The sequence below is a fragment of the Mixophyes fleayi genome, chromosome 11 (assembly GCF_038048845.1).
Source record: "Mixophyes fleayi isolate aMixFle1 chromosome 11, aMixFle1.hap1, whole genome shotgun sequence".
In the NCBI taxonomy this organism is placed as follows: Eukaryota; Metazoa; Chordata; class Amphibia; order Anura; family Limnodynastidae; genus Mixophyes; species Mixophyes fleayi.
Window position 1 is genome coordinate 98,175,321 of NC_134412.1, and position 21,350 is coordinate 98,196,670.

The following is a 21,350-nucleotide window of genomic DNA, read 5'->3' on the forward strand; positions in this document are numbered from 1 at the left end:
ATATCCCTTATATATATATCCCTTCTATATATCACTTCTATATATCACTTCTATATATATCACTTCTATATATCACTTCTATATATATCACTTCTATATATCACTTCTATATATATCACTATCACTTATATATATAAGTGATATATATAAGTGATATATATATATAAGTGATATATATAGAAGTGATATATATATAAGTGATAGTGATATATATAGAAGTGATATATATAGAAGTGATATATAGAAGTGATATATATAGAAGTGATATATAGAAGTGATATATATATAAGTGATATATAGAAGTGATATATAGAAGGGATATATATATAAGGGATATATATAAGTGATATATATATATATAAGTGATATATATAAGTGATTTATATAAGTGATAGTGAGATATATATATATATATATATATAAGTGATATATAGAAGTGATATATATAAGGGATATATATAAGTGATATATAGAAGTGATATATATAAGGGATATATATATAAGTGATATATATATATGTGATATATATATAAGTGATATATATAAGTGATAGTGATATATATATATATATATATAAGTGATATATATATATATATATATAAGTGATATATATGTAAGTGATATATATAAGTGATATATATATAAGTGATATATAGAAGTGATATATAGAAGTGATATATATAAGTGATATATATAAGTGATTTATATAAGTGATAGTGATATATATATATATATATATATATATATATATATATATATATATATATATATATATAGAAGTGATATATAGAAGTGATATATATATATATAAGTGATATATATATATATAAGTGATATATATATATAAGTGATATATATATATATATATATAGGTGATATATATATATAAGTGATATATATAAGTGATAGTGATATATATATAAGTGATATATATATAAGTGATATATATATATATAAGTGATATATATAGAAGTGATATATATATATATAAGTGATATATAGAAGTGATATATATAAGGGATATATATGAGTGATATATAGAAGTGATATATATAAGTGATATATATGAGTGATATATAGAAGTGATATATATAAGGGATATATATGAGTGATATATAGAAGTGATATATATAAGGGATATATATGAGTGATATATAGAAGTGATATATATATAGAAGTGATATATAGAAGTGATATATATATATAAGTGATATATATATAAGTGATATATATATCACTTATATATATATCACTTCTATATATCACTCATATATATCCCTTATATATATCACTTCTATATATCACTCATATATATCCCTTATATATATATCACTTCTATATATCACTTATATATATATATCTATATCACTTCTATATATATCACTTCTATATATTACTTATATATATCACTTCTATATATCACTCATATATATCCCTTATATATATCACTTCTATATATCACTTATATATATATATATATATCACTTCTATATATATCACTTCTATATATATCACTATCACTTATATATATCACTTCTATATATATCACTTCTATATATCCCTTATACAGGGCCGGTGCTAGGGTCCATGGCGCCCTAGGCATTTTGAAAATAATCGGCGCAAGCCGCCCCCCCCCCCCCCCCCCCGGAAAAATCGACACCGCCCCCCCTCCCCCCCAGCAAAAACGGCGCCCTCCTCCCTCCTCACCCCGTCTTTCCTTACCTCACCACCGCCGCCTCTCTGCTCCGTCTCCTCCCCTCCACTCACTGACACTAGTGGTGGTGAGCAATAGCCTCTTCCCCCCTCCCCCGTGCATCTGAATGCTGTGCGGCGGCCGTGACAGGTATGGTCAGCGGTCGCCGCACAGTCCAGGCGCCCTCCATAGCCCGGCGCCCTAGGCAAGTGCCTAACCTTGCCTAATGGGAGCGCCGGGCCTGCCCTTATATATATATCACTTCTATATATCACTATATATATCCATGGAGGGGGGACTAAAGGCCAAAGACTATTACACGGAGGAGCCCATTTTATCGTCTGTGGTATCTCGTTTTACGACAATTGTAACAGTGACTGTAGATATACAAAGACTCCCAATCCTGTGTTAATTTTTGTCAGTGTTTCAGGGGTTGGCCAAAAATGTATTTCTATATTATTTAATAAGTATTATTAATATTAACTACCAATTAGCACAATAGCTGTTAGATAAATTCAATTGTTCATCTTAAGAATGTATATTTTTCATAGTCATTAACCTAGTTTTACTCAGAGTTCCTCGACCGCCTGATCTCATTTGATTGGGAGAATTCTGAAATCTACAATCACCGCCTCACTGGTTATGGTCTGTGCTATAAATCTCATGCTTGTTACTGGACGCACGAAATTCAGGGTAAAAGTAAAGTGAATAGTTGTTCATCATCAATATAGATTATTTATTAAATATAAGTAGAAACTGGTACTATATTATGAATATACATCACTTGCTTATTGTTAAGCTTTATATATATAGTAATGTGTATATTCAGATTGAGTTAGTTATTTATACCAGATGAGGGAACACCGTATCGTGATCTAATTCTGTTGTCTGATAGATCAAGATATATATCTCCTTTCAGACAATAATACTGGAAACTAATCTGGTCTATTAAGAATATCTTCTGTTATAATCGAGGGAAATAAGGACATGTCATATGATTATATTAATTGATCGAATATCGATCACATGATTAGAACTATTCACCCATTGAATCAATTATACCTTCTGTTTAGAATATACACTGTGAAAGTATTTAGGAGCTTTGTTGTTGTTTTACAATAAATAATCTGTATACCACTTTTGATAAGATTGTCCATATACAGTTAATTTATTAAATGAGTACCCCATTGTATATATACGAAATTATCAGATTGCCCAATCGTTACATCTAACTATGAATATACAATGTATCAATACATCAATGTGCTCAAGATGTTTAAAATACAAACTTTAAACTCATCTTTCTAATATCACGTTATACATGGCAGTCACATGATGTTTCCGATTGATGGCCAGCAGGATATATAAAGACACATCTCTAATGAGAGAACATAGCTCTGATGAAACCGCCCAGTTTGTAGGCGGAGAAACGCGTCAGCCTGACGTGGACGAGTTTGGACACACCCACCATATCGGACTTCTGTGTATACACGTGTTTTTACAATGCTTATTTTTTATGCTATTACGGAGCAACTATATTCTATTGGGACTATCTACCTAGACACAGGAGAACTGGATATGAGAGAGCCCTAAGATTACTACAGTTCCAGCAAGGTATCATACCGATATATTGTGGATGCATGTACGATTTTCAGCTGCACTAAATGTGCCAGGAGCATAAGAGCTCCACTGGTCGGACTTCCTTATCCTCAGCGGGTCCCTTATAATTACCATATACCTTCCAGATGAACTCCTCTTATAACAGTATTACATAGATATATTTCATCATTTTCGCTTATTGCCATATATTGATTTGTACATATGGTTATATCTATCTATGGTTGTGTATATCCACAGAGCTCTGTGAATCAATAAGGTGTTATATTATCCAGCTCGATCCACAGATATTTTCATATATCTCTATGAGTATTTTTATTATTATTATTTTTTATTATATGCTTCAATAAAGTGTACATATTTTATACATCAGCGCTGCCATTTTTTCTGCTTCTTATTTATTAAATGTCTATGAACCCAACACTTAGAGATTTTTAAATAAACAAAGCACCAATTGTCTGCCCTACGACCTGGCGACAATGAGACAGCTGCTAATGTTTTAAACTGTCCGCAATCATTCGCTCTCTGTTCCATTGTTGTACAACTTACAAGAAGAACAATCAGTGGAAAGAGCAGCCTGCTGGTCTTGTGTGTCTGCTAACTGCAAATCGTGATAGCAAAATGAGTGGGGCTTATTAGAAAGAAAAATAAATGTTTTTGAAGAAGAAAATGTACGCAGAACAAACATGAAGATAACTTCATTTCTGGTAAGCAGAAATTACAACAGTTGGTGAGTTCAAATAAAGCTAATATCACTTCATTCCCATTTAATTTCATTCATCCTGATTCGCTTTTGTGTAGAAGTTCATGTGGGGGTGAAAACACAGTCTTTGTCCACCCAACAGAAATCAGTTCCTACCCACCGTACTTATCACTTATACTTATCACTTAGAAGGTAAGTGCTACATCATATTGCACATTGGACCAGCTAGAATGTAAAGGTATTGAGTGACTGTATGATCAGTCACACACCAATGTTGGTCAGTAGCTGTGTAGAGGGTGGTAATAGGGTAACCTAGAGAGGCTAAGAGGGTGGTAGAGGAATACTATAAGCTTGTCTGAAGAAGTGGGTTTTCAGAGAACGCTTGAAGGTTTGAAGACTAGAGGAAAGTCTTATTGTGCGAGGGAGGGAATTCCACAAAGTGGGTGCAGCCCGAAAAGAGTCCTGTAACCGGGAATGGGAGGATGTGATAAGAGTGGAAGAGTGATGCAGATCTTGTGCCGAACAGAGGTGTCGAGTAGGGAGATATTTCGAGACCAGTGAGGAAATGTATGTTGTGCAATTCTGTTGACGGCCTTGTATGTTAGTAGAATTTTATATTAGATTCGTTGAAATACAGGCAGCCAATGACTGACAGAGTGACTGAGCAGAGGTAGAACAATTTACAAGGAAAATGAATCTAGCCGCTGCGTGCAAAATAGATTGTAGGGGCTCGAGTCTGATTCAGGGAAGATGAGTAAGGAGTAAGTCGATGCGGGAGATGTTAAGTGCATGAATTAAGGTTTTTACGGTGTCTTGTGTGAGATATGTGCGTATTCTGGAAATGTTCTTTAGGTGTATGTAACATGATTTAGATATAGAGTTGAAGTGGGGAACAAAGGATAGTTGTGAATCAAGGATTACTAGGCAATGAGCTTGCGGGGTGGGATTTATGGTCATTTCAACAGAAATAGAAATGTCGGGCAGGTAACTTCTGTTTTTGGGTGGGAATATTATTAATTCAGTTTTTGAAAGATTGAGTTTGAGTTGGCGAGAAGACATCCAAGATGAAATGGCAGAAAGACAGTCAGTAACACGAGACAACACAGATGGTGAGAGATCAGGAGAGGATAGATAGATTTATGTATCATCCGCATAGAGATGATACTGAAATCCAAAGGCGCTTATTAGTTTTCCAAGAGAAGTGGTGTAGATAGAGAATAGCAGAGGACCTAGGACCGAGCCTTGTGGTCTCCAACTGATAAAGGAAGCAGAGGTGGATCCAGAGAAATTAACACTGAAACAGCAATTAGATAGGTAGGATAAGAACCAGGATAGGACAGTGCCTTCAAGACCTTGGGATTGTAGTGTCTGTATGAGGAGAGAGTGGTCAACAGTGTCAAGTTTTAGCAACCTGTCCTTACTGGAAGCTCCACCATGAGACCTCATCTACCAGATCTACCACCAGGACCAGGGTAGGCAGAAGTGTGGCTGCATTGGGTGCAAGGTGCCCTATAACGGGTTCATACTAGTAATACATGTAAGGGGCTGCCACAGCCATCCCCCAACACAGCTAAGTATCACCAGCTTTTGCACGGTGGAGCCTATTTATTATCTGCAATACCGGTTCTGATAACACCATCTCAGGACTCCATTAACAGAGAAGACAGAAAAATGTATTGATGAATTTAAAATAAATTGTACAAAACCAGGGCTATTACTCTGCCCTCAGAAACTAAATAATATTTTCTTTTTATAAAATGTTCTATAAATATATATAGATTTTTTTGTTATAACCGTGAAACTGGAAGCTTAAACCACGATTCCAGATCACGCAGACTCCAGCACATTCTCAGTACAGCACAATGGTAGAAAGATCGTCTAGTCATCATCATCATTACATTGATGACGGTGCCCAGTCTGTTACAATACTCTCACCTGTGTAGATTATACCTGATTGTGGCCTCGCTGATAGATGGAAAGAGGTCGGTGGAATTGTTGGCTGCAATGTGGACTAGAGGACACTAGTGCAGATGTAACACATTGCTAGCAGAATCAGGTAATATATATACAATATATTATATACAGAGTTCATGTATAAAACTATTAAACATTGCCTTACCGATGCAGCAGCAGAAGTTGTACTGAGCCCTGAAAATCAAAGAGAATCATAATTACATTAAGCAGTTATTAATATTACAGAAATAAAGCAGACAAGTTAATGTGACCGGGGGTGTGACTATTATCATACATACAGACCATGTGACCGGGGTGTGACTATAATCATACAGACCATGTGACCGGGGTGTGACTATAATCATACAGACCATGTGACCGGGGGTGTGACTATTATCATACATACAGACCATGTGACCGGGGTGTGACTATAATCATACATACAGACCATGTGACTAGGGGTGTGACTATAATCATACATACAGACCATGTGACTAGGGGTGTGACTATAATCATACATACAGACCATGTGACTAGGGGTGTGACTATAATCATACATACAGACCATGTGACCGGGGGTGTGACTATAATCATACAGACCATGTGACCGGGGGTGTGACTATAATCATACAGACCATGTGACCAGGGTGTGACTATTATCATACAGACCATGTGACCGGGGGTATGACTATAATCATACAGATCATGTGACTGGGGGTGTGACTATTATCATACAGACCATGTGACCGGGGGTGTGACTATAATCATACAGACCATGTGACCGGGGGTGTGACTATAATCATACAGACCATGTGACCAGGGGTGTGACTATTATCATACAGACCATGTGACCGGGGGTGTGACTATAATCATACAGACCATGTGACCGGGGGTGTGACTATAATCATACAGACCATGTGACCAGGGTGTGACTATTATCATACAGACCATGTGACCAGGGGTGTGACTATAATCATACAGACCATGTGACCAGGGGTGTGACTATAATCATACAGACCATGTGACTGGGGGTGTGACTATAATCATACAGACCATGTGACTGGGGGTGTGACTATTATCATACAGACCATGTGACTGGGGGTGTGACTATAATCATACAGACCATGTGACCAGGGTGTGACTATTATCATACAGACCATGTGACCGGGGGTGTGACTATAATCATACAGACCATGTGACCGGGGGTGTAACTATAATCATACAGACCATGTGACTGTGGGTGTGACTATTATCATACAGACCATGTGACCGTGGGTGTGACTATAATCATACAGACCATGTGACCGGGGGTGTGACTATAATCATACAGACCATGTGACCAGGGTGTGACTATTATCATACAGACCATGTGACCGGGGGTGTGACTATAATCATACAGACCATGTGACCGGGGGTGTAACTATAATCATACAGACCATGTGACTGTGGGTGTGACTATTATCATACAGACCATGTGACCGGGGGTGTGACTATAATCATACAGACCATGTGACCGGGGGTGTGACTATAATCATACAGACCATGTGACTGGGGGTGTAACTATAATCATACAGACCATGTGACTAGGGGTGTGACTATTATCATACAGATCATGTGACCGGGGGTGTGACTATAATCATACAGACCATGTGACCAGGGGTGTGACTATTATCATACAGATCATGTGACCGGGGGTGTGACTATAATCATGCAGACCATGTGACCAGGGTGTGACTATTATCATACAGACCATGTGACCAGGGGGTGACTATTATCATACAGACCATGTGACCAGGGGTGTGACTATAATCATACAGATCATGTGACTGTGGGTGTGACTATTATCATACAGACCATGTGACCGGGGGTGTGACTATAATCATACAGACCATGTGACCGGGGGTGTGACTATTATCATACAGACCATGTGACCGGGGGTGTAACTATAATCATACAGACCATGTGACTGTGGGTGTGACTATTATCATACAGACCATGGGACCGGGGGTGTGACTATAATCATACAGATCATGTGACTGTGGGTGTGACTATTATCATACAGACCATGTGACCGGGGGTGTAACTATAATCATACAGACCATGTGACTGGGGGTGTGACTATAATCATACAGATCATGTGACTGTGGGTGTGACTATTATCATACAGACCATGTGACCGGGGGTGTAACTATAATCATACAGACCATGTGACCGGGGGTGTAACTATAATCATACAGACCATGTGACCGTGGGTGTGACTATTATCATACAGACCATGTGACCGGGGGTGTGACTATAATCATACAGACCATGTGACCGTGGGTGTGACTATTATCATACAGACCATGTGACCGGGGGTGTGACTATAATCATACAGACCATGTGACCAGGGTGTGACTATTATCATACAGATCATGTGACCGGGGGTGTGACTATTATCATACAGATCATGTGACCGGGGGTGTGACTATTATCATACAGACCATGTGACCGGGGTGTGACTATAATCATACAGACCATGTGACCGGGGGTGTGACTATTATCATACAGACCATGTGACCGGGGTGTAACTATAATCATACAGACCATGTGACCGGGGGTGTGACTATTATCATACAGACCATGTGACCGGGGGTGTGACTATTATCATACAGACCATGTGACCAGGGGTGTGACTATTATCATACAGACCATGTGACCAGGGGTGTGACTATAATCATACAGATCATGTGACTGTGGGTGTGACTATTATCATACAGACCATGTGACCGGGGGTGTGACTATAATCATACAGACCATGTGACCGGGGGTGTAACTATAATCATACAGACCATGTGACTGGGGGTGTGACTATAATCATACAGACCATGTGACTAGGGGTGTGACTATTATCATACAGACCATGTGACCGGGGGTGTGACTATAATCATACAGACCATGTGACTAGGGGTGTGACTATAATCATACAGACCATGTGACTAGGGGTGTGACTATAATCATACAGACCATGTGACCAGGGTGTGACTATTATCATACAGACCATGTGACCAGGGGTGTGACTATAATCATACAGATCATGTGACCGGGGGTGTGACTATAATCATACAGATCATGTGACTGTGGGTGTGACTATTATCATACAGACCATGTGACCGGGGGTGTGACTATTATCATACAGACCATGTGACTGGGGGTGTGACTATAATCATACAGACCATGTGACTAGGGGTGTGACTATTATCATACAGACCATGTGACCGGGGGTGTGACTATAATCATACAGACCATGTGACTAGGGGTGTGACTATAATCATACAGACCATGTGACCGGGGGTGTGACTATAATCATACAGACCATGTGACCGGGGGTGTAACTATAATCATACAGATCATGTGACCGGGGGTGTAACTATAATCATACAGATCATGTGACTGTGGGTGTGACTATTATCATACAGACCATGTGACCGGGGGTGTGACTATTATCATACAGACCATGTGACCAGGGGTGTGACTATTATCATACAGACCATGTGACCGGGGGTGTAACTATAATCATACAGACCATGTGACCGTGGGTGTGACTATAATCATACAGACCATGTGACTAGGGGTGTGACTATAATCATACAGACCATGTGACCGTGGGTGTGACTATTATAATACAGACCATGTGACCGGGGGTGTGACTATAATCATACAGATCATGTGACCGGGGGTGTGACTATTATCATACAGACCATGTGACCGTGGGTGTGACTATTATCATACAGACCATGTGACCGGGGGTATGACTATAATCATACAGACCATGTGACCGGGGGTGTGACTATAATCATACAGATCATGTGACTGTGGGTGTGACTATTATCATACAGACCATGTGACCGGGGGTGTGACTATAATCATACAGACCATGTGACCGGGGGTGTGACTATAATCATACAGATCATGTGACCGGGGGTGTGACTATAATCATACAGACCATGTGACCGGGGGTGTGACTATAATCATACAGACCATGTGACCGGGGGTGTAACTATAATCATACAGACCATGTGACCGGGGGTGTGACTATTATCATACAGACCATGTGACTAGGGGTGTGACTATTATCATACAGACCATGTGACTATAATCATACAGACCATGTGACCGGGGGTGTGACTATAATCATACAGACCATGTGACCGGGGGTGTAACTATAATCATACAGACCATGTGACCGGGGGTGTGACTATTATCATACAGACCATGTGACTAGGGGTGTGACTATTATCATACAGACCATGTGACTGGGGGTGTGACTATAATCATACAGACCATGTGACCGGGGGTGTGACTATTATCATACAGACCATGTGACTAGGGGTGTGACTATTATCATACAGACCATGTGACTAGGGGTGTGACTATTATCATACAGACCATGTGACCGGGGGTGTGACTATAATCATACAGACCATGTGACCGGGGGTGTGACTATAATCATACAGACCATGTGACCGGGGGTGTGACTATAATCATACAGACCATGTGACTAGGGGTGTGACTATTATCATACAGACCATGTGACTGGGGGTGTGACTATAATCATACAGACCATGTGACCGGGGGTGTGACTATTATCATACAGACCATGTGACTAGGGGTGTGACTATTATCATACAGACCATGTGACTGGGGGTGTGACTATAATCATACAGACCATGTGACCGGGGTGTGACTATAATCATACAGACCATGTGACCAGGGGTGTGACTATATTCATACAGACCATGTGACTAGGGGTGTGACTATAATCATACAGACCATGTGACCGTGGGTGTGACTATAATCATACAGATCATGTGACCGGGGGTGTGACTATAATCATACAGACCATGTGACCGGGGGTGTGACTATAATCATACAGATCATGTGACCGGGGGTGTAACTATAATCATACAGATCATGTGACCGGGGGTGTAACTATAATCATACAGATCACACAGATCATGCAGTATATAATCAATACATCATAATAAAACATTACATTTATACATACTTGCCATACCCCCCTTCCTGAGGGAAGGAGGGGGGTATGGGCGGAGGAGTCAGGGCTCGGCGTATTTCTGGCCCGACCCCAGTGATGTAAAGACACGCAACATTTTACAGCGAGAAGAATCACATCATGGCGCCTCTAATTGTGAAGTGGGCAGATGCGTGTGGATGCCCGAGAGACCTACCCGGAATTCAGGAGTCTCCTGGACATTCCGGGAGAGTTGCCAGTATGCACTTATCACGCCCCCAGTCACATCATGCCACCTGATGGTGAATTCCTCTTTTGCTATGTGACCCAGACCTTTCTAGCTATGCCTATAATAGATAATGGGGGGATTCTATAAAAGAGGAGAAAGAAGGTAAAGATACTGTGGAAAGAGCCCGCTGCTGCTGAAGCACACGCGAACAACTTCTTCCTTTTTATGTAGTTTTATTGTCAGGAGGGTAAATGTTTTGACACCGTACAAATTTCACAGCAATTCTGGAGACCCTAAATGCTGGCTAGACATAGACCAGCTCTCTCAAGACCAGCCAGCTTCCCCAGCGTTGGTCTCAGTGCACAAATGACACAATCAAGCTTTTATACATGATACTCCTCCCCCAGCCTTAACTTGATGGGCAGGTGACACATCCACATTCCCTTTAAGAGGAAACTCCAATCAGTGCTTTTGTTTGCACTAACAGACACACCCTGTCTGTTTGCTGTGAGAATGAACCTTTCAAACCATGTAAGTTAACCAAACTTTAAACTACACCTAAGTCTTTACCTGGTTTATCCTCAATCTAGGTGCATAACTGCGCCAATGTTTAGCTTGTATGCTTTATCTGCATCTTATCAGATAAATACCTTCCTTTGTTACATATGCCACCCCCTAGCGTCTCCAAGTAGGGGGACGCGGACTTCGCGAGGAGCGCATATTTTCATGACAATGCATCTGCATTCTTGTGTAGAATCCCAGGTCTATGTTCTACTGAGAACTTGAAAGGTTGCAGTGCCAAGACCCAGCGGGTTACCTTGGCATTTACCTCCCGGTTGCTCTGCATCCATCTCAATGGTGCATGATCTGTTATTAAGGTGAACTCTCTGCCTAGGAGATAATAGCGCAGAGCTTCTGTAGCCCATTTTATGCCGAGACATTCTTTCTCCACAGTGACATATTTTTGTTCCCTTGGAAGCAACTTACGACTTAGATACAGGACAGGATTTTCTACTCCATTCTTCTCCTGTGACAAGACTGCACCTAAGCCAACACCAGAAGCATCAGTTTGGAGGAAGAACCTCCGGGTAAAATCTGGTGCTTGTAGAACTGGAGAGGAACAAAGAGCTAACCGAAGATCAGACCAGGCGGTTTCTGCAGAGTCAGACCAGGTTAATCTATCCGGACTACTGTTTTTTAACATGTCCGTTAGTGGAGCAGCTCTAGTGGCGAAGTGGCTTACAAACCGCCTGTAGTAGCCTACTAAGCCTAGAAAGGATCTTAACTGCGACTTTTTTTTTTGGTCTTGCCCAATTTTTGACTGCCTCCACTTTTTCTAGCTGGGTTTTTACACGCCCTCAACCAACAACGTACCCCAAATATTTGGCTTCTCTCATGGCTATGGCACATTTCTCTGGGTTAGCTGTTAATGCTGCTGACCTTAATGAAGCTAAGACCGCCTCAACTTTGGCTAAATGTGATCCCCAGTCTGGGGTATAAATCACTATATCGTCCAAGTAAGCGGCTGCATAAGCTGTGTGAGGTCGTAGCAATTTATTCATGGCCCATTGGAAGGTGGCAGGTGCCCCATGCAACCCAAAGGGTAGGACTTTATATTGATAGAGGACCATCAGGGGTGGAAAATGGCATCGGATAGGCATCAAACTGCGACATACTGTTTAGGCGCCTAAAGTCATTGCAGAACCTAATTGTCCCATTGGGTTTCTGAACAAGCACAATGGGACTATTCCACTCACTAGTGGACTCTTCAATCACATCTAACTGAAGCATCTTCTCGATCTCCTTTCTCACGTCCACCCGTCTGGTTTCTGGAATACGATACGGCTTCTGCTTTACAATGACTCCTGGCGCAGTGACAATGTCATGTTCGATTAAGGTAGTGCGCCCAGGGATGGAAGAGAAGACATCCCTGTTCCGGCGAATCATTTCTTCAGTCTGTTGTCTGTGCTTAATGGACAAAGCTGGCTCTATGGGCACTTCAGACTTTTCAATGGCAGTATTCACTACCTGAGGAGAGGTTTCCTCATCATGCCAAGGTTTAAGGAGGTTAACATTATATATTTGCCCCTCCCTTCTAGCGCCGGTGCTAGGGTCCTTGGCGCCCTAGGCACAGAGTGAAAATCGGCGCCCCCCCCTTTAAAAATCGCTCCCCCCCCCTTTTAAAATCGGCGCCCCCCCCTCTTTAAAAATCGGCGCCCCCCTGTCAAAATTGGCGCTGCGCTTCCCTCCCCTCAGCTCCCCATGTCTTTCTTTAACTTACCTACATGAAGCTGCTCCTCTCTGCTGTCTTCTCCCCTCCACTCACAAACACTGTCAGGCCGTGATGATGACATCATCACGGCCTGTCACTGTCAGTGAGCGGAGGGGAGGAGACAGAGCAGAGAGGAGCAGCTTCATGCAGGTAAGATTCATAGCCCCTTCCCTCCTCTCCTCCCCGTGGATTTCCATTTTAAATGACCATAGTCATTTTTTTTTAATTTCGAGGCGCCCTGCAGAGCCCTAGGCAATTGCCTAACCTTGCCTAATGGGAGCGCCGGGCCTGCTCCCTTCTCCTACCTAACTGGCGGACCCTGTAATTGACAGGACCGACAGCCTCTAGAACTTCATATGGACCCTGCCAATGTGCGAAAAGTTTGCTTTCCTGTGTAGGAACCAGGACTAGGACCTTGTCCCCAGGCTTGAAAGATCGAACAACAGCACTTTTGTCATAACTTTTCTTCTGTCGTTCCTGAGCCTCTTGTACATGTTGCTGCACAATGGGCCCTATCTTTCCTAGCCTCTCATACATTTGGGACACAAATTGTACCAGATTTGGCTCCCTGGGACCTTGCTGCTCCCACCCTTCTTTTAACATATCCAAGATACCTTGGGCTGTCTCCCAAACAATAACTCAAAGGGACTAAACCCTGTTGACGCTTGAGGTACCTCACGGATGGCAAACATCAAATAGGGAATAAGAGTGTCCCAATCTTTTTCTCTTGAGCCACTGCTTTCCTGAGCATGTGCTTTAATGTGCGGTTAAAGCGTTCCACCAAGCCGTCCGTTCGCGGATGGTACACGGAGGTGTGAAGCGCCGTAACCCCTAGCAACTGGCACATGTCCTTCATCAGTTTGAACATGAATGGAGTACCCTGGTCTGTGAGAATTTATTTGGGTATTCCCAAGCATGTAAACATCAATACAAGTTCTCTAGCTATGGTACTGGACTTTATGTTTCGTAGGGGAATTGCCTCTGGATACCTGGTTGCATAGTCAAGCACCACTAGTATATATTGGTGCCCACGTGCAGATTTTTCCAGTGGTCCCACAAGGTCCATAGCTATCTGTTCAAAAGGAACTTGTACTATTGGTATTGGAATGAGAGGTGCCCTGTACATGGGTTTGGGACAGGTTTTCTGACAAATGGGACAGGACCGGCAATACTTTTTCACTGCCATGTGTACCCCGGGCCAGTAAAACCTAAGCAGAACTCGTTCCCGTGTTTTATCCTCCCCTAGGTGTCCCCCACAGACGTGTGTGTGTGCTGCTTGTAACACTAGGGGTACATGGACCTGAGAAACCATTAATTGTTCTACTTTTTCCCCCTGTACATTAGCAACTCTATACAGAAAATTATTTTTGACAATAAAATATGGTATACCTTCTGCAGGCTGGATGGCTTTCGCTACCCCATTTACCTCAGTCACACTTTTAAAGACATGTTCCAAAGTGGCATCATTAAGTTGGTCCCGAGCAAAGTCCTACAGAGAAAATAAAATTGGTATTGCGAACCAGTCCGTATCCTCGCTGACAGGCGGGGTGGGCTCATCTGCGACATCACCGGCCAATGCTAGTTTGGACTGTCCATGTTTCCCTGCAGGTGGATGCTTTTGTGGAACTCCTGCTGTGACTCCGAGGATGGCATTCCGGTTAGGCGGTTCCCAAAGATCGATGTCCAGATGTTGTGGATTCTTAGGCGGCTCCTTTGAGACCGGGCTTCCGGCCGTTGCACCAGTTGCTGGCATGTCCGGCCGGATCTGCTCACCGAGGACCTTATTAAACAGTGGGAAGTCTCGCCCCAAAATGAGTGGATATGGGAGTTTAGGTGCTATGGCAGCTACCACCATAACGGTTTTGTCTTTGAGTGTGACTGGTAGTATTGTTCTTTCATACTCCTCTGTCGTGCCATGTACGCAAAGAACCTTCATCTTGGGCAACCAAGAAGTTATGGTTTCGGGTAAGACAGAGCTGGAAACCAATGAAAGTTCACTCCCTGAGTCAACCAAGGCCAGAACAAGGTTTTGGTTGATTAGCACAGTCATCCGAAACAAACAAGGACTTCCTGATGTGGGACTCATGGTAAAACAGCTTGGAACAGCAGGCCCAATATGTGCCACGGAACAGTCCATTGGTTCCTGTAGTTTAGGACACTCTGCCTTAAAGTGGCCTGGCTCACCACATTCAAAACACTTCAGATTAGACGGCTTTGCACCTGGCCCTCTGTCCGTAGCAGTTTTGCCATTGGGCCCTGTAGCAAGGATTGTCAAACCTGGCTTTTGGCGTGGCAGCGGCTTTGGCACGAATGCAGATTCTTTAGTCATTTGCTGTAGCGCACAAAACCTTTCTACCACGGTGGCAAGCTCTTCATAAGTTTGTAGGTCTGATTGCAGCACCCATCTTTGCAAATCGCGGTTCAGCCCCCGGATGCAGTGATCTATCGCCAGAACTTCAATAATCCGAGAAGGCGAATTCTCCTCAGGCTGCAACCATTTCTTTAAAATTTTAGAAAGCTCAGCCACTTGCGCTCTGACCGGTTTTTCTTTATCGTAGCGCCATTGGTGATAGCGCTGGGCTCGGCCTGGCCCGGAAACTCCAATGCGAGCCAATATCTCAGACTTTAGGCGAAAATAATCAGAGGCCCGTTCCTCATCTAGATCCATATAAGCTCGCTGAGCTTCCCCAGTCAGATATGGCGCCAGTCTCTCAGCCCAATCTTTAGAAGGTCATTTTGCCCTTTTAGCAAGTCTCTCGAAGGACACAAGATACGCTTCTACGTCATCACCTGGCGACATTTTCTGCAGAACCGGACCAGGGGGTAAATGTATGAAGCTCCGGGTTCTTCAACACCCGCGAGTTCGGCGTCTTCAGCGCTTAAATTTAAAGCGGTGCTGCCTTGTAAAGGGAAACTTCTTCACTTATTACACCTAATATTACCCCCTAAGTGTATAAAGACTGATAGAAGCTGTGCGTTATTAAATACATGGGGCCTGGTTCATTAAGGATCTTAACTTGAGAAACTTCTTATTTCAGTCTCCTGGACAAAATCATGTTACAATGTAGGGGTGCAAATTAGTTTTCTGTTAGCATAAGTTAGCATAAGTTAAATACTGACTGTTTTTTCATGTAACACACAAATACTTGATAGCTTATTTGTACACTGAAATGTAAAGTTGATATTTGTGTGCTACATGAAAAAACAGTCAGTATTTAACTTATGTGCAAAACAGAAAACTAATTTGCACCCCTTGTATTGTAACATGATTTTGTCCAGAAGACTGAAATAAAAAGTTTAGATCCTTAATGAATCAGGCCCATGGTCATGTTCTTGTAGAGACGGGATTATGGTGCTGGAATAGTCACCCGGTATGCACCTGTCCCTGATATGCTCTAGATGACACATATGTGCACTTGTATTTCTATTGGTGAACATTGGTGAACAATAAAGATACAATTGGTCTATTGGGGGCTTTTATCCGCCCAGTGCCCACCATATTTGGACTTTCAGTTTCACTTGTCAAAAAAAATTATTACCAAAAAAAGTGTAAAAATAGATAAAAAAATATAAAAAGTAAAAAAAAATTAAGAACTTTTTCACATAAAAAATTATTTTATTTATTTTACTTAAATGATTTCATCTGTTATCCTGAGATGGCGATAACAGAACAGCATTAGTACCCACTACCATACGTGTTAAATAAGCTTCCCCATGTAAAGGCATGGGACAGCAATTACTGTGAGAACTGGCAAATCTTACCTCTGGTGAGGGGACCGCTGGTGATAGGAGTGTTGTAACCCTTTGCTGTACCTAGGATTTCAAGCCACCCTTCTATTGGCATCACAACCAGATTTCCGGTCCGCCCATCAGAGAAGCGATTGAACATATGAAAGTAGAGTGAAAATAACAAATAAAACCAATAAATAAGAAGAATATAATAATAATAATAATAATAATAATAATAGTAGTAGGATAGATCACTTGATGTCATAATTCTTTAGATATTTTTTTTGACATCTTATATCCCTTAGTGTATACATTGCTGCCACTTGCAGCAATCCCCCCTAGCAGGTAATGTTTCTGGTATATTGGGTGATGTTCCTGGTATAGCGGGTGATGTTCCTGGTATGGCGGGTGATGTTCCTGGTATAACGGGTGATGTTTATAGTATAGCGGGTGATGTACCTGGTATGTTGGGTGATATTTATAGTATAGCGGGTGATGTTCCTGGTATGGCGGGTGATGTTCCTGGTATATTGGATGATGTTCCTGGTATAACGGGTGATGTTTATAGTATAGCGGATGATGTTCTGGTATAGCGGGTGATATTTATAGTATAGCGGATGATGTTCCTGGTATATCGGGTGATGTTCCTGGTATAGCGGGTGATGTTCCCGGTATAGCGGGTGATGTTCTGGTATAGCGGGTGATGTTCCTGGTATAACGGGTGATGTTCCTGGTATAGCGGGTGATGTTCCTGGTATAACGGGTGATGTTCCTGGTATAGCGGGTGATGTTCTGGTATAGCGGGTGATGTTCTGGTATAGCGGGTGATGTTCCCGGTATAGCGGGTGATGTTCCGGTATAGCGGGTGATGTTCCGGTATAGCGGGTGATGTTCCGGTATAGCGGGTGATGTTCTGGTATAGCGGGTGATGTCCTGGTATGTTGGGTGATATTTATAGTATAGCGGGTGATGTTCCCGGTATAGCGGGTGATGTTCCTGGTATAGCGGGTGATGTTCCCGGTATAGCAGGTGATGTTCCCGGTATAACGGGTGATGTTCCCGGTATAGCGGGTGATATTCCTGGTATAGCGGGTGATGTTCCTGGTATAGCGGGTGATGTTCCCGGTATATCGGGTGATGTTCCTGGTATAGCGGGTGATGTTCCCGGTATATCGGGTGATGTTCCTGGTATAGCGGGTGATGTTCCCGGTATAGCAGGTGATGTTCCCGGTATAACGGGTGATGTTCCCGGTATAGCGGGTGATGTTCCTGGTATAGCGGAAGATGTTCCCGGTATAGCAGGTGATGTTCCCGGTATAACGGGTGATGTTCCTGGTATAGCGGGTGATGTTCCCGGTATAACGGGTGATGTACCTGGTATGTTGGGTGATATTTATAGTATAGCGGGTGATGTTTCTGGTATAGCGGGTGATGTTTCTGGTATAGCGGGTGATGTTCCTGGTATAGCGGGTGATGTTCCTGGTATAGCGGGTGATGTTCCTGGTATAGCGGGTGATGTTCCTGGTATAGCGGGTGATGTTCCCGGTATAACGGGTGATGTACCTGGTATGTTGGGTGATATTTATAGTATAGCGGGTGATGTTTCTGGTATATCGGATCATATTCTCTTTATATTGGGTGATATTCCTCATGTAGAGAGAGCTGCCACAGAGCCTTGTTACCCACACAAAACAATCTGACTGTGACCCACCCTAGTGGTGCCAGAGATCGGACAACAGCCCATACATTCTATGTGGTAACTGTTGCACTATCCAAGAGACAAGTAATTCTTGGCACACAGATACCAATTGGCGAGAGAACAATATACATATATGATGTCCCAATTCTCATGACTTATTTCTGACATACATGAGGCTGGAACGAGCAGTATTTTAGGAGAAGAGAAAGATAGAAATTATAGAAACATTGAGGGAGTGATGATAACGGCAGCATGCACAGTCCGTCTAGGACAGCAATCCGACATATTGTTGCACAAAGCGTTCGCACTTTCTAAAAGCTGATTGTTGGTGTGCACCGTGTATAATGTACATTATTTGTGTTTTTATTGGTTAATCATTCTTGAGCATACAGACTTACCATCTATGTAGCGTTATGTACCAACAGTGCCACTATGTACCTATGGCCATAACGAGATTTACACCCGTTTCCTTCAGTGCAGCTCTAATAAAGTCTCCCACCAATGGAAGAGATCAGTGCAAGAGATCCATGCAAGAGATCCATGCAAGAGATCAGTGCAAGAGATCAGTGCAAGAGATCCATGGAAGAGATCCATGGAAGACATCAGTGCAAGAGATCCATGGAAGAGATCCATGGAAGACATAAGTGCAAGAGATCCATGGAAGAGATCCATGGAAGACATCAGTGCAAGAGATCCATGGAAGAGATCCATGGAAGACATAAGTGCAAGAGATCCATGGAAGAGATCCATGGAAGAGATCAGTGCAAGAGATCCATGGAAGAGATCCATGGAAGACATCAGTGCAAGAGATCCATGGAAGAGATCCATGGAAGACATCAGTGCAAGAGATCCATGGAAGACATCAGTGCAAGAGATCCATGGAAGACATCAGTGCAAGAGATCCATGGAAGAGATCCATGGAAGAGTTCTGTGCAATATATTGTTGCGCAAAGTGTTCACGCATTTTAAAGCACATAGTGGGCATACACCTGTGTATAATATACATTGGTTGTGTTTTCATTGGTTAATAACCCTTGAGCATACAGACGTATCATCGATGTAGGACTATGTATCAACAGTGCCTCCACATACCCATGGCCGCAAGAAGTATTACACCTGTTTCCTTCAGTGCAGCTCTAATAAAGTCTCCCACCAATGGAAGAGATCAGTGGGAGAGATCCGTGGGAGAGATCCGTGGGAGAGATCCGTGGGAGAGATCAGTGGGAGAGATCAGTGGGAGAGATCCGTGGGAGAGATCAGTGGGAGAGATCCGTGGGAGAGATCCGTGGGAGAGATCTGTGGGAGAGATCCGTGGGAGAGATCCGTGGGAGAGATCAGTGGGAGAGATCATTGTAACAATTACATGTAAGTTCTAATAATCATTGTGTTATTTTTGGCAAACTTAGGAAGATACTGTGGTACAATAATAAAAGCTCGGCCCTGTCCCACAATAATGTAGGACATATAACACACTCCTTATAGAGGTCAGTGTCACGTTACATGTACAGTATAGTGAATAACATTTATAAATCCAGCGCAGAGAGATAACGCAGAGCACATTTTGTTTAAACTGCGTAATATTTTTTGTTGCGGTTGTGGGAGTTCCCCCACCCGTGTAACCCTTACGTGGACTGATCCCAGTGATATAATGAGGACTCTGAGCTGCGCGTTGGACTTTTCTTTACCAGAACACATGAATAAAATGAGCAGCTGCTCCCCGGGTAGTGTACGCGCTGCGCAGTGTTTAGGGGACAAGTCTTATGTGTATTTTTCTGTGTTTGCATATTGCATTGTCTGTGTCACCGTATCTCTGGACCCTCTTATATACATATATATAATAACCAATACTCTGACTCACCGTATCCCGCTGATACGATGCCCGGCATGAAGACGCTGAGCAGGTACAGCCAGGACCACCGCGCCCCCATCATGGCTCCAAACTGCAAACACAAGATGAGTAAATGTTAAATAAATGTTCTCTGTACAATTGATGCTGCCAAATGTCCTAATTTCAGAGACAGTTCCCAATATTATAGGTGTTCCCATGGAACTGTCCCTACGTTTTACCAATTACCAACTGTGCAGTACAGTTCCTCTCTTCCTACCTCTATTCCGGTGATGGGCAACCTGATACACTTCAGGGGCCGCACATTACCCCTAATATCAGTAATGAGATTAAACAATAATAGAAAGAGACACCTACCTGTAATAACATATCAGCATTATAGTCAAGTGTTACACACTATAAAACATCTGACAATAAAGAAGGGAGGACCAGGGGGCGCAGGTAAAGGCTCAGGGGGGCGCAGGCAAAGGCTCGGGGGGCCCCAAGTAAAGGCTCGGGGGGACGCAGGTAAAGGCTCGGGGGTGAGGGGGGGCACAGGCAAAGGCTCGGGGGGCCACAAGTAAAGGCTCGGGGGGGGCGCATGTTGACCGTCACTGAT

The 21,350-nt window shown here is 42.4% G+C and overlaps 1 protein-coding gene across 2 annotated transcripts in view; it reads right to left on the reverse strand.

Annotated features, from left to right (window-relative positions):
- Window positions 1-20,843, reverse strand: part of LOC142107992 (otoancorin-like) — a 97,932-nt gene extending 77,089 nt beyond the window's left edge. For both annotated transcript variants that reach the window (XM_075191683.1, XM_075191682.1), the window contains exons 1-2: window positions 20,765-20,843; window positions 6,133-6,161 (exon numbers count right to left, since the gene is read on the reverse strand). In XM_075191683.1, coding sequence (XP_075047784.1) covers window positions 6,133-6,161; window positions 20,765-20,837 — 102 coding nt within the window. In that variant the 5' untranslated portion in view covers window positions 20,838-20,843. The remainder of the gene's footprint in view (window positions 1-6,132; window positions 6,162-20,764) is intronic.
- Window positions 20,844-21,350: the final 507 nt, after the last annotated feature.